Below are 15,142 nucleotides of genomic sequence, written 5' to 3'. Positions count from 1 at the left end.
TGTAGAAACATCACCACCTGCACGTTCCCCACCATGCCATTCACCATTCTGACTTGTAAATATATTGCTGTTCCTTCACTTTCACAAGGTGAAAGTTCTGGAATTCCCTCTTAGAGAGCATTGTGGGTCAACCTATGGCACGTGGACTGTAGTGGTTCAAGAAGGCATCTCATCACCACCTCCTCAAAGGCAATAAATGCTGGCCAGCCAGCAATGCCCACATCCCATGAATGAATTTTAAAAAAAGGGGGTTAAAAGCATGCTCTCTGTGGGCAATGGTTGTTCACCTATTTTTCCCAAAATTGACTAATTGATGGCTAACAAGTGAGTTCCCTTTCTATTTAAGGATGGTGGCCATGTTCTCAAAGCTGAATGGCCAGCAACAAGCAGCAGCATTGCGCCACGGCAGGTTAGTGTGGAAGAAGGATAGTGATAAAACATTTTGTAAACATGAAGGGTTTCTTTATTTATTCTTGGGATGTGAGTATTGCTGGTAATGTCAGCAATGACTGCCTATCCCTAATTGTCCTTCATATGGTATAGGTACACCAACTGTTTTATTTCTGTTGTGGTTTGATACTATTGAGTAACATTCTTGCACCATTTAAGAAGATAATGTGGAGTTAATTGTATTGGTGTGAATCTTGAGTAGTGGTCCAGGTCTCTGGATTGTAAGTTCAATAACGCTATCACAAGGCTAGCATTCCCCTTTTTTAAAATTAATAGTACAGATCCAGTAACACAATCAGAGCACTACTGTAATATACTGTAAGATCATTCTCTGCACCCAGCTGTTCCTGTAGAAAATTACAGAATTTGACTTAATAAAATCAAAACCATGAATCATCCTGAGAAAAAAAGATTGTTTTGTTACTTCGAGGTGAATGGCAAAGAGTGACTTGGTAATTAATTGCTGATATGTTGAATTAAGGAAATACACAAGATCAAAAGAAAGACAAAAGTTATCGGTGAAATTAATCCATGCCACTCTTGCCAAGCTCTAATAGGTAAATTATAGTTCTGCCTCTTTTACTGTACCGCAATCTTCCCATGGTTAGTACTGGAGGGCAACTGGAGGGGTGCTGGGCTGCTTCTCGATTGCTGTGAATTGCTGTCAAATGCCATCCAGTTCTATTTCCCTCCCTATGAGAAAATTATATACTTTTTCCTAACTTTGACCCTTCCCCAAGCTGAATGACACAAACTAAGAATTCATCAAGAAGGCAATTATTAATGCAAACCTTCCACATGTCAGTGTCATCAACCAGTTAGGAAAATGCAATTTAAAATATGGGAAACGGAGAATTAATATATTTAAAATATGAGTTTCAAGTTTATTATATAAGTATATATAAATTATACATTTTGTATTACTTTGTAAAAATATTTTCCATCTCTTAATATATTTGTGCACTTTTGAATACAATCACTGATTTCTTCTCCCTTTTCATTGTAGACGAATTGTAAGGAACTTATCTAGAAACAAGACTGGGATTATCATGCGTCTATCCCAAAATCTGCTCTATGGTCTGTTTGTGGTGTTTTTTTTGATGAAACTGAATAGTGATCCAGAGAAGGGTGCAGTGCAAGACCGAATTGGGATAATCTACCAAAGCATAGGTGCCTCACCTTATACTGGGATGCTGAATGCTGTCGCTTTATGTACGTCAGTAAACCTGTTTTGGTTTATAGGTTTATGTGTGATCAATTTAATTTCAATGAATTGTTGATTATAAAAGTAAATTGTACTTTCACAATACTCAGTACAAAACATTCTAGGGGAGAAACTTAAGTGGATTAAGCCAACTAATATTGCATATAATGTCTTCAAATGGAAGGTGTACGTTGACTCATGGTTTACTGAAATATGTCTTACTTACATGGAGGGGTAGATTTCAAGGTTCTGGCAGTTGTACAGAATTTCTCATGCAGGTTATTTTTTTAAAAATAAATATTTTGTAGCATTTTCATCACTAAAAATATATTTATGATTTGGCGTGTACAAGTTTGAACTGTTTATTTTTTATAACATTGGTACTTTAATAATATTTGCTTCTTTATAAAATCTTCAGATCCTTCATTACGGGCTGTTGGTGACCAAGAAAGTTCAGATGGTCTTTATCCAAAATGGCTGATGTTGGTGGCTTATATTATTCACATCATTCCCTTCAGCGTCGTCAGTGTGGCTTTTTACAGCTTCTTTGTCTACTGGTAAGAATTATTTTTGCTAATCACAGTAACATTTTATGGATATGTTCCAATAAAGAAATGGGACTAAACCAAAAATTTGTGGTTTTGCATTAACAAGACTCGTTTATTTGGAAACTGATATTCTTACTTTTGCATTCTTTAAATATATAGAGTGCTATTCTTTCCCAGATTATTTTGTGCAACATGTAAATTATGAATTTAGTAAAGGAAGTTGTAACACAAAATATCATCATAATCATGGGACCAGATCAATCCTGAATTTATTGAAGAACTTTAAATGTAACATTTTTTAGCTCAGGTAAAAAAAGAATTGAGAGATTAGTTTTGACTGGTAACAAGTTTGACTAAAGGATACTCTGCCAAACTCCAAACTTGGAATATCTTTTTAAACTGTCAGGCTATCATATAATTAGGGTCAAATAATTTTACCATCAACCTGGAAGCATGTCATATAACTGCCTGAGAACAGTATGAGGTGCAAGATTGTACAAAGAATAGGAGACAAATTAAAATTAACTTAAAACATCTGTAAATAAATTAATTATAGGTAACAGCGAATTATGGAAGAAGATTTCCTATTGTGTGTTCATGACATCACAGAATTTCTCTGATTGCTTTGTAATTTTGATAGTATTTGCATTCAGGAAGTATAAGTTTATACTTGTTCACTATTGATCAGAGGAAATGTTTGTTTTGGGATCATTTACTTATGGAGATAATTTGGACTTTTGGTGACAATATAAAGTGGCTGATATTTTGAAAGGCAGTTGATTTGATACGGAAATGGGAATCAGAAGGTATTCATAATGAACAGCTGATTCCACAGCAACCATTTTACACTATGACCCAAACTAGAAACAGCCCAAATAACTTGACCAAGTTCTCTCCTTAATTAACATGTAAAAATAATTAGAATATCATCTCCAGGCAAGGTCAAAATTTAGCTCTCTTAGAATACTAAGAGTACAATGTTTCACTTTGGGCAGAATTGGTGATTCGGACACAAGTTTTTACCAAACCTGCACAGGCTTTGACATGTCTTTTATTTCTAGTATTTCCACTTGGCCACATTTATTATCAGCAAATACAAAATCTGTCACAAAATAATTTCTGATATATTTAACAATGCTACATTTGGATTAACATAGCTGAAGACATATTTAATACAAAAATTAATTGTGTTAATCCTGTGCATAATCTGATTTTAAATTATTGAAGATTGTTTAAAAAAACTTACAGCCCATTTGGTTCTTTTGGGGTTTGACAGTCAGTTTCTTAGTAAGTTCAAATAAAATTAATTTTAAAAGGTTTTGAAACATTCCTTTTGGCAGCTTAATCAAGGTCCTATAAACAAGCACAATTAACAAAAGCTCTGAATAGTGATTAATTCATTCTGGGGTTGTAGCCAATTTTGTGACTGAGCCTTGCTTTTATTACAACACTTTTCTAAATCAGCACCAGGGATCACAGAGACTCAATTTGTAAGGAACATAATTTTCATTAGAAATTCCTCAATCCTGGATTCACTGATTTTGGAAATATTGTAGAAACGAAAATATCACAATTGCACTGTAATTTCCAGCCATGTATAGGCCAATTTACAAAGATAAATGGCATTTCAAAGGATTCAGAAGTCTGAACACAAATGCAAAAGTTGGTTAAACTGGGATTTTGTCAAAATATTTGAAATAATCGGTAAGGCAATTGTAACCTTTTACTTCAAAGTATACAAGAACAGAAGGAGTCAATGGGAACAGTGAAAAGTGTTTTTTAGAATAGATATCAGAACAATACATTTGACTTATTAGGTTTGGTCTTGAGTTGCAGAATGACCTATTATCTCTATCTTTTCTCAATGCTTTGATTTCCTACGCATATTGGTTTTATCCTCTACAACATAATGCCTACAGTATGGAAACAGGCCCTTTGGCGCAACAAGTCCACACTAACCCTTCGAGTATCCCACCCAAACCCATTACTCTATATTTACCCCTGACTTATGCATCTATCCATGCTGAATTGCCCGTAGTGTTAGGTAGAGGGGTAAATGTATGGGAATGGGTGGGTTATGCTTCGGCGGGTTGGTGTGGACTTGTTGGGCCGAAGGGCCTGTTTCCACACTGTAAGTAATCTAATCTATCCTATACATCCCCGAACACTATGGACAATTTAGCACGGCCAATACACATAACCTGCACATCACTGGATTGTAGAAGGAAACCAGAGCACCTGGAGGAAACCCACGCAGATATGGGGAGAGTGTGCAAACTCCACACAGACAGTCCCCGAGGCTGGAATCAAACCCAGGTGCCTCACGTTGTGAGGCAGCCGTGCTAGCCACTGAGCCACCATGCCGCCCTATAATCTTAGAGATTATAACGATTTTTGCTTCTATAATTTTTATCATATGGAGAAGAAAGTTATTTTAACTAATTGTACTTGCCTGTCTTGTGTTTCAGGACTTTGGGAATGTTTCCAATGTGGGAACGGTTTGGATGTTTCTTTGCTGTACTCATAGTGCCACATCTAGTTGGTGAACTACTGACACTGATCTTGCTTGGTGTTGTTCAGAATCCAAATATTGTAAACAGTGCTGTGGCTTTAATTAATGTAGCAGGAATTCTACTTGGATCAGGTTTTTTAAGGTAAGAGATTTTGGAATGCAATATGACCCATATAGCATTGTTGAACATATTGTTATGCAAGGATGGACTTCTATATTTATAGAACTGTCAATATTGGATTATGCTACATTTGGATCTATGTATGACCTGTCCTTTGTTATTACAAATGTTTTCAAAATTAGCAGTTAATTACTTGGGGATATGTGTAAGCCAAACCAAATAGCCGTGGCCTAGTAGAAATGGGATAGAATTGAGCTGCAATGAAATGCATTGAGTTATCACTCAGTACGGACACTTAAGAGGAAAGAGCATGCATCGGCCTCTTTCAGGCCTATTTTCAAAGAACAATACAGCACAGGAGCAGGCCTTTCAGCCCTTCGAGCCTGCACCAACACCTTTTGCCCTTCCATTACTAAAGCTATCTCAACTTACAGGATCTGTATCCCTCTATTCCCTTCCAATTCGTATATTCAGCCAGGATTCCCCTCCTCTTCATGTATTCATCCTTTCAACATTTGGCAAGCCTTCTGCAGAGTTTGATGCAGTTTTGAGATCTACTAGACATTGAGAAGATGAGCTAATACACTTGATGGGACAGACATTTTGCTAAAAAGTATTTTCATTCAAGTTTCTGACATTTCCTTGTTAGTTCTACCTTCAATGTACATAATAGAAACTAAAGAAAATTAATAAAGGTATTATTTACTGGTGATGAGTGAAAGCAAACCTGAGTAAAATATTATCACAAATAATTCTGATTCTCTCAGACCCCTCCAGAATTTCATAATTTTATGATAAAAGATTGCAAGGCTAGTCCAACTGTTCCAGATAGTTACAACAATTATCTAATTTACAAAGTGGAAAATTGCCCAGCAAGTCTATCCACAGAATATTGAAAAGTCAATGTCTAGTAGTTGACTCTTAAAGACTGGAAGCTTGCAACAAACGCTGCAAATAATAATCCTATATGCAATTTGAAAATATCTTTAACAAATGTGAGGTGCTGAATTTTGGAAAGACAAATCAGGGCAGGACTTATACACTTAACGGTAAGGACCTAGAGAGTTGCTAACGAAGAGACCTTGGAGTGTAATTCATCGTTAAAACTGGAGTTGCAGGTAGATAGGATAGTGGAGAAGGCGTTTGGTATGCTTGCCTTCATTGGTCAGTGCATTGAGTGTAGGAGTTGTGAAGTAATGGTTAGGCCACTTTTGGAATGTTGCGTGCAATTCTGGTCTCCCTGCTATAGGAAGGATGTTGTGAAACTTGGAAGGGTTCAGAAAATATTTACAAGGATGTTGCCAGGGTTGGAGGGTTTGAGCGATAAGGATAGGCTGGACTGTTTTCCCTGGAGCATCGGAGGCTAAGGGGTGACCTTATAGAGGTTTATAAAATCCTGAGGGGCAATGCATAGAGTAAATAGACAAGGCCTTTCTCCCAGGGTGGGAGAGTCCAAAACTAGAAGGCGTAAGATTAAGGTGAGAGGGGAAAGATTTAGTAAGGACCGAAGGGGCAACTTTTTCTCGCAGAGGGTGGTGCATGTATGGAATGAGCTGCCAGAAGATGAGGTGGAGGCTGGTACAATTAAAAGGTATTTGGATGGGCATAAGAATAGGAAGGCTTTGGAGGGATATGGGCTGGATGCTGGCAGGTGGGACTAGATTGGGTTGGGATATCTGGTCGGCATGGATGGGTTGGACCGAAGGATCTGTTTCTGTCCTGTATATCCCTATGACTCTAAGTCCAATCCAATTAGTTGCCTCTCCATCTGTCCACCATCTAACATTAGTAAATGGAATGTGTAATTGGCAGTGGTTTCAAACAACTCTAGCACAGCATTCACCTGATCACCTTTGCTCAGTTGGGGTTCCAATAGATCCATTTGGCATCTTACCTCTGGGAGAATCTCATAACAGTAGGAAAGTCTTCCTGCAAACAGTCAAGGTACTGATGAGACCGTGTCTGGTGTACAGTAAACAGTTTTGGTCCCCATATTTAAGGAAGATATTAATTTATTGGAGGTAGGTCAGAGAAGGTTCACTTAGAGGGATTGTTTTATGAGCAAAGAATAAAAAATTACAACATTATTCATTGAAGTTTTGAAGAGTAAGTGGTGATCGTTTTGAAATATACAGGATTCTTAAGGAGTTTGACAGGGCTAAATGCTGAATGGATGCTTCCCTTCATGGGAGATAGGCAGGAGACTGGAAGAACACAGCAAGCCAGACAGCATCAGGATGTGGAGAAGTCAATGTTTTTGGTGGAACCTTCTTCAGAATCTTCAAAGGAGAGCTTAAGACCACAGAGCATAACCTCAGAATAATGGGTCATCAATTTAGGACTAAGATAAGGAATTTCTTCTCTGAGATTTGATAGTCTTTGGAACTCCTTGACAGAGTTCTGGGAGCAGAGTCCTTGAGTGGATTTAAGACTGAGATAGATATATTCTTGATCAGGAGGGGTTCTGGGGAAAACATAGGGAAGTGGATGTGAGGAGTGTCAGGTCAGCCAGGATATTAATGAATTGGACAGCAGGTTTGAGGGGCTAAATGGCCTACACCTGTTCCCATTTCTGATGGTCGTTTGGTCTTCGAAGTTAAACAAAGCCTTTCTCAACACTGGGAGCAACAAGACACATTATCTAAGTGTTCCAGATAAGATTCTCACGAGGGAGCAGTGAGATGCCTATTAATGGGGATGTTTACTTGTTACTACCCTCATTAATACTGAAACTTACCTCATTAATATGCAAGCTGCTACTCTACCATATGCCGGATAGAAAATAGATGCCGAGAATTCCCATCTCAAAAGTCTGAGCGGGTGTCTGATAACTCCAGCTTACCACTCACTCCATCTTGGACACTTGACACCTACATTTCAGAGCATGCTGTATGAGCAGCAGCCACACATTCCCATGTTCACAGATGCTGTTTTACAACATGTGCCAGCCTCCCCACATCATTGTGGTTCATCTCCAATCCATATAAAGTATATCTTTACACTGTAATGCTGCACTTTCAAGTGCACCTGCAGTTATTACCAAAAGGTTGCTGCGAGGACAATTTGCAGACAGGGACAGGCACCCAGCTAATGGGTTGGACCAAACCACATCTCCAGGCTGCTGGGTTGCTCTCTTAGTGCTCACTCACTTAATGCCTACCTGGATGTCGACCTGAATGCCTTACTTTACCCTGTGTCCTTGTGCTTGGCACAGCTGAAAGGCTTGCCTTGCCTTGCTGTTCAGTGCAGAAACCAAGCTAGGCAGTGTATCAGCAGTCATCAGACAGGGGTTGGATGTGTTGCTGGATGGCTGTGTTACATCAATGTCATACGTACAGCATGTGCCAGTTATCTGCTCAACAAACACTGTTTTTCAACTAAATGCCATGTCTCCAAGTTGAAGGGGTAGCCCTCCAAGTTAAGTGAGGGAAGAGTCAATCAGGGATCCAGTCAGTCGGGGCAGTGTCCATTCACAGTCCAGGTGCCTAGGCACGATCAGTTGCCCTCTTGGAGCAATCACTTTCAATGGCTCCATCTTAGTATAGTCTGGGGAATGGGACAATGTAGACATTGGGGTAGAAGGATCAGATGGAGATTTTAGGCAGCAGAATGGGATACAGCACTGAAAAAGGGTGGTAATAGGGATAATTCAATGTGTGTGTGTGTGTGTGTGTGTGTGTTGGGGAGGGGGGGTGGGGTTACTGGTAATGGGAGAACATAGGATGCTACACAAGGGGAGAGGCAGGCAATAGGCAGTCGTCACCACTACAGTTGTCGCATTGTGGGGACTGTGCAGCACAATGGCATTGCCAAACCCTTGTGGCAGAGCTCAGCAGGTAAGGAAGACTGGCAGACTCAGTTCAAGGTGGATCAGGACATACTAGACTTTGATCAAAAGCTGTCCAGTGAGTGCTAGGTGGAAAGACATTGGGGGGAGGAGGATGGGCTACCTGATGACCAGGCAAAGCTTAGTACTTGTCGTATTTACCACGAACTGCATTGCTTTCCATGATCTGCAACTTGCTAAAAGTGAATATGGATATTAGCACACCTCAGTGGATGAAGCCAGTCCGGTTTGATGACCAAAGACGTGGGCTCCATTTCTGCGCAATTCTCATGCACCCACAGATTGCAGCTTAACATAATTTGCAATCACATCATCGTGCATGTGAAAAGCATGAATTGTACATGTATGTGGAATGTAAATGCTGGTCACAGGCAATGCCAACCATATCATTAGCTGCATAATTTGTAGATAGACATCTGTGAGAAACTAAAGTGACTTTAAAAGCAGGCTGTATAGGCCAGAACATGCACAGGGAATAGGGTGGAGAGGGTGTTAGTCCAAAGGTTAGCAATGACTCAGTTCATAAAAGACCTGCCAGAGTGGAATTGATTTGCTGTCCACTTGAACTGGAAGTATAATGCAAGACTGTCTTATGTGCAGTGATGGCTTCCATGGCTGATTTGGTGTTTGGAGAGAAGGGTTCATTGCTCATTCAGCACTTAGATTCTGCTACTTTCTCTTTGCTATATGAGTGGTGGAGCACTCATTAAACTAAGATCCTGTGTCAAAGTACCAAGATGAATTCTTTCATTGCCCTCCTTGTTAGAATGTAACATGCTCCTCCATAGAGTGAGACATGTTAAGCTTTAATTTGGAGTTGATGTAACTTGACTGTTCTATTCCTTATGTGCCTCACAGCTATTAATTGTCAGCATGTCTGCTGGACCCAGCCAAGCAGGTGTGGTCATCTCTGTTGCTACCTTGCAGTGAAAATGTGGAGAGATAGAGGACAAATAGATACAACCATAATTTCTGGTGGAATCCAAACAATTTCCACCATGTGAAGAGATCACAACTGAAGGTTCCCTCAGAATGTGACAGATTCAAAGGAAGACCAGAGTGTTTCATCCTCGATGCCTGAAGGTGTGGGTGGTGTTTCCCTCCTGGTGACCATCAAAGTGATGGCTTTATTAAACATGTGTGTGACTGGGTCGTTGCAGGGAGCCATGTGGGATCTCTCAATCATCCATCCACAAATGTATCAAGACTGTGATCGATGCTATTTATGCCAAATCACATCAGTTCATTTCATTTCCATTTGACGAGGTCAGTGCTGTAGCCTTGATAATAAAATAGCAATGAGAAGGCCATATCTTCATGCAGAGTCAATATTAGTGTGGTGCTGGAGAAGCACAGCAGGTCAGGCAGCAAATGAGGAGCTGGAAAAAAATCAACGTTTCAGGCAAAAGCCCTTCTTGACCTGCTGCGCTTCTCAGCACCACACTAATCTTGACTCTGATCTCCAGCATCTGCAGTATCCACTTCTGCCCATATCTTCATGTAGCTAGGTTCATCGATACAAAATGATTCTATTCTATCAATGCTCAACTGATCTGTGACCATCAGTACCACTTCTTAGAAGTTTGTCCCCAGTACCCTGGGAGTTGCCATTATTCTTGAGAATTCTTGTTTTCCTGCTCTGTTTGAGGGCACTGATGCCTTACGGCATGGTTACTGGGGACAAGGGCTACCCTCTACAACTGTGGCTGATGACTTCACTATGCAACCCTGTGCCTGAAATGCAGCATAGATGCAATGCAACCATTCTTTGACCAGGGCTATGGTATAGCAGGCATCGAGCCTCTTGACAATGAAGTTTCACTGCTTGGATTAGTCTGGATAAAGTGTGCTGCATAATTCTAGCACACTAAGCTCTCCACATCTGAAGCTGGCAACAAAGATAGAGCCAGAAAAGTCTTCCTAGGAAGAGGATGAGCATCACCTCAGAGTGCAACCTTGTCAAAAATTACAAACCATAGTAGACCCAATTGTAAACCCAGTTTCAATAGATGTGCATTGGATATAGTGATCATTCATTGACTGTAAAGTACCGTTTGTCTTCAGGGGGAGAAATGCAGCTTTTGTTTGTTTAATTTCTGTTTACTCTTGGTTTCTGTAAATATAAGTTAACTTTTTTGCATCATCTGAAGGCTTTCCTGTATATGATGGCCTCACAGTAGTAATAAGATGTTGGGTTACAGTGGACTTTGGGAACGGTAGCAGTGACTTAGCGGTTCGTGAGGTGAGATTTGCCTATGGACTGATAAAGTGTGTGGCCTGGTACATAAATGGCAATATGGGTAGGAATGTGTAGTTGGTATTGCAAGGTAGTGTTAGCTGTGCCATCTCTGTGCTGTAGCACAGGTTTGTGGTTACTGGGTCACTACGTTGTTGGTGAAAGACTCTTAGAACTGTAGAAGTATATTTAGTGTCTAAAGGAAATGATGAGTGAAAGGAAGGGGATAAATGTATGAATATATTGTATTTCAGAAAACTGGTAAGTAAGCTGCTGTGAAGCAATATGATTTAATATTGACTTCCTTTAATTTTATAACCAAAGAAGTGCAGAAGACATGCCCGAACCATTCCGGTGGCTGAGTTACCTCACATTTCAGAAATATGGAGTGGAAGTCCTGATGGTTAACGAATTTTATGGTTTAAATTTCACATGTGTCAATGGTGAGTGTTTAATTTGAGGGCTTGTAATGAAATAAAATGGGATGAACTTTGCACTTCATTTATAAAATTAGCTTTGTTGCTGTAACGTTCAAGGTTGCTGACTTAGATTCAAGGTTACTCACTCACCTTTAAGGTCATTATTAAAGTAAGTAGAGCCATATGTTTTACAATTATTGCAAATCAGCAAGGGCATGTTTCACAAAACTTTGAATAATCAATTAAAAAATAAAATTAAACATGAGTTTTGCTAATGGTGTCACAACTGGCTTGCAGAGTTTGCTTAAAAGATTTCATAGTTAAATACTAAGAGTTAGCATGTTAAATAGCTCATTTAGAAATTGGATTCATAAATTGCCAGGTTTTTTTATGGATTTGACAGTTTTGAAATGTAGTTTTTAAAATGACTTTTAAAATTGAAAGCTACATTTTTAATAGATGCATAAAAAAGGTTTGTATATAAGGAGATATAAATATTGATTCCATGGAAATTAAGTACAAAAGTTCTGACTTTCCTCATAAAGGCTGCTGGTGATGTGGAGTGAGTGTCAGAGTCCAGGGGAGCTTTTGGGTGGAGTGCTGGTCAGGGTGCCTGCATGATGGCATGGACCTGTTCTATCCGTCATGTCTGCATTTTCTGATTTAATTCCTGACTTAATCTGCACTTTTATCAAGATTTTCAATTTTCTCCCAAGTTCTTACCTCATCCTCGTGTCTTAGAAAAATTTCACATTTTATACGTTCTTTATTTCATCACCTGATACAAAGATTATATCAGCCTTCCAAAAAAAAAACTCCCATTTTTCCCTGTAATTTGATTGAACTTCAGGTGACAGACCTTTTTGTTTATGATTCCAATGAAGTATTTATTTTTTTTTCACTCCTGAAGAAGCATCCAGTCCGGAACAATAATTTGCCTGTTCTGTTTGTAAATGATATTCTTTAAGGATATGGATTTATTGAAAAGTGATAAACATAATCTATTCTATGAACTAAGGAGTGCTTTGCTTTCAAAGATTTTGGTACCTCGCACAAAGATTAATTGCCTTATTGACAGAATATAGTCATGAATATAGAATCATCTTAAATTTAGAATATTAAAGTTAAGCAAAGCAACGTGATTCTGTGTTGAAAAGTGTGGTGAAATTTCACAGGGTTCTTCTTGTTCCTGATGTTTGGTGCAACCTGTGAAACATGTCCAGTACTGATAAGTTATACAAGTGTACTTCATACAAGTACAGCTTTTGAACTTTCTCCCAGCTTGTTCGTTATCTCGTTAGTTGCAGTCTTAGATTGGTATAGTTTTGAAAGAATGCTAATTGATGCGGCTAAAATAACTTTTTGTAATATTTATTTTTATCACATTGAAAATCATAATTTATTTGCACTAAGTAGGACCATCATTGACAATTGTTTCAACATTAACTAAGATAGATGATAACAAAAGGCCTTTTGAAAAACATTTATGGCTTTTGTCAGAAGTAATTGTGCCAACTCGTATCGTGTAGTGACAAACTAATTGTACAGTTTCATGGATTGGTATTATAGACAAAAGGTCGTACAAATTTTATCTATAATATGCAATATGAGATTCCAAATCACTAGTAACCGGTTGTTTTGATATTTCTACCCACAGGTGAACAGTCATCTCCTAACAACACAAACATTCCTTGCTGGTTTACACGAGGGATTCAGTACCTTGATTCGACATATCCTGGGGCACCTTCTAGATTTGTGTTTGATTTTCTAATGCTGTATGCTTTCTTGCCTGCTTTGGTTATCCTCGGCATTATTAGTTTCAAGGTTAGAGATTTAATCATCCAGAGGCACTGAGGACAAAAGGGCTGCATCTTGAGATGCTTACAACACTCCTGAAAGAATGTGAGGAACTTAATTATGTATCTTCCTTTTGATTGTTTGTTTTTCTCTTTTCCTTAAACTGCATCTGCTGAGGTATAGGTGCAGGGTTTGGTTGCCCAACCATACTTTGGACACTGCTAATATTGTCAGACTGGTCAACATAGCACAGTCAGTTTAATCCTGTTCTCAAATATACATCACTAAGGGGGATGTTAAAGAAAGAAGAGCAGCCCTGACTGACATTTTACCGCCTTTTATTCCACCCTGACACCTTGCTTGCCACTTCAGATAAGATTGGACTAGTACAGATTTGGAATCAATCTTAGGATGTCCTTGATCTGTATGGATTAGCTTTATAACGAACATACTCAATAAGTCATGAGGCGATGGAAGAGATCCTTTACATTTAAATAGATTTGGAATTGGAACCTTCATATTTAAATGAAAAGTGATCTAGAGTGGACTTAGGTAATTTTTAAAAAAGTGGTGTGGCCCATAATATAGGATGCGGCATCAGGTCTGATAACTGGCCATTTAACACTGGTCTCAATGATTTTGGAAAATTATCCCCCCAGAAACCCAATTCTAACCATTCCGTGGCACAATGATATCAAATAAAGACTATTTTAACAAAAGATGTTATGTAAGTTCTTGTCTTTTAAATATAACAGATTTAATGTAGCTATATGACCATGATTTATTTTCATTTCATCTGGCAGGTTTTAAGTTGTAGAAATTTATTATTTAATGTGATATCCACCAAATATTTTTAGCATAATTGTTTTGAAAATGTTTTTGAAGAGAGCACATTACTACATGATCAAGAAATGGTTTACATTTTCAAATTATATTGTGATTTGTAAAACAAATTGTGAGAATGTGTACATATCATAGGAAATAAAGCTCATTTATCCCAAGGGTATATTTTGAGATACATTTTGCTTTATGTTCAGTTTAAGTTTTACTAGTCAGTCAGTATTTTTATGGATACAATTCTCCAAAGATTTGGTTAAATAGTTAATAGAAAGCTGTTCTGGTAAGCTGCAATTAACTTCTTCTATGAGGTTTTCCAGGCTCTAATTGAGGTGGTCTTTTGACATTTACAGTCAACAATTGATTGGCTGTAAAATTTTGAGAAATGTAAAGTGCTATAGAAAAGAAAAACTCTATTTCCTTTCTGTGTAAACAATTTGACAGACAGCCTAATGTAGTTATCTGCCCAAAGATGGGTTCTCTGCTCATATTACTCCACCTCAAGGTCCTGCACTTTTCCTCTTTGATGTTGTATATGTGAGACTTTTATCAGTAGCCAATAAGCTGTATGACAAAGGAAAAGAATACAAGATGGTTTCACTTGCTTTCAGTTGTTCCTTTAAAGTGTGACGATATTACAGCTTTAAGAGGTGTAGTTTGTCCTGCTTTTTCTTCCAAAGAGTTTGAGGCTGAGATGACAAGCAGTCTATTCCAAGCCAATAAAACAGCTTATAAGGCCTTAGTTTTTTTTAACCTAAGGAACAATAAAGCATGAATGTGTGGATTTAGGCTCCTATAGAACCAAGTTTTAGTTTGGCTTTCTCAGTTAACTTAGCCACATTAAGGAGATTTAAACAGTCCTTGGATGAACACATGGATGATTATGGGATAGTGTAGGGGGACAAGCCAAGAATAGTTCACGGATCGTTGCAACATCGAGGGCTGAAGGGCTTGTTCTACACTGTATTGTTCTATGTTCTTTCAGTAGTTGCTGGAGTCTTGAAGCTGGATATGGAAGCTGTTGTTTCTCTCTGTTACAGCTAAACGCTGAAGTTCTTTCTGCTGCCAGAACTGCATGTGAGACGATCTATTTTATTGAATTTGCCTTTGTGCGCTTACGGCATGTTACTTATATTGGAGTAACTATTGTTTAGTAGTTAAATAATCTGTT

At 38.5% G+C, this 15,142-nt stretch overlaps 1 protein-coding gene across 1 annotated transcript in view; it reads left to right on the top strand.

Annotated features, from left to right (window-relative positions):
• abcg5 (ATP-binding cassette, sub-family G (WHITE), member 5) overlaps positions 1 to 14,020 on the top strand; it is a 36,026-nt gene extending 22,006 nt beyond the window's left edge. The window contains exons 9-13 of the mRNA XM_072580613.1: positions 1,457 to 1,662; positions 2,073 to 2,211; positions 4,671 to 4,856; positions 11,243 to 11,361; positions 12,995 to 14,020. Coding sequence (XP_072436714.1) covers positions 1,457 to 1,662; positions 2,073 to 2,211; positions 4,671 to 4,856; positions 11,243 to 11,361; positions 12,995 to 13,191 — 847 coding nt within the window. The 3' untranslated portion in view covers positions 13,192 to 14,020. The remainder of the gene's footprint in view (positions 1 to 1,456; positions 1,663 to 2,072; positions 2,212 to 4,670; positions 4,857 to 11,242; positions 11,362 to 12,994) is intronic.
• The last annotated feature ends 1,122 nt before the right edge of the window (positions 14,021 to 15,142 follow it).

This window comes from Chiloscyllium punctatum, chromosome 11 (assembly GCF_047496795.1).
Source record: "Chiloscyllium punctatum isolate Juve2018m chromosome 11, sChiPun1.3, whole genome shotgun sequence".
Classification (NCBI taxonomy): domain Eukaryota; kingdom Metazoa; phylum Chordata; class Chondrichthyes; order Orectolobiformes; family Hemiscylliidae; genus Chiloscyllium; species Chiloscyllium punctatum.
Note: the sequence above shows the minus strand (reverse complement) of the source record. Positions and strands in the feature narration are given on the sequence as shown.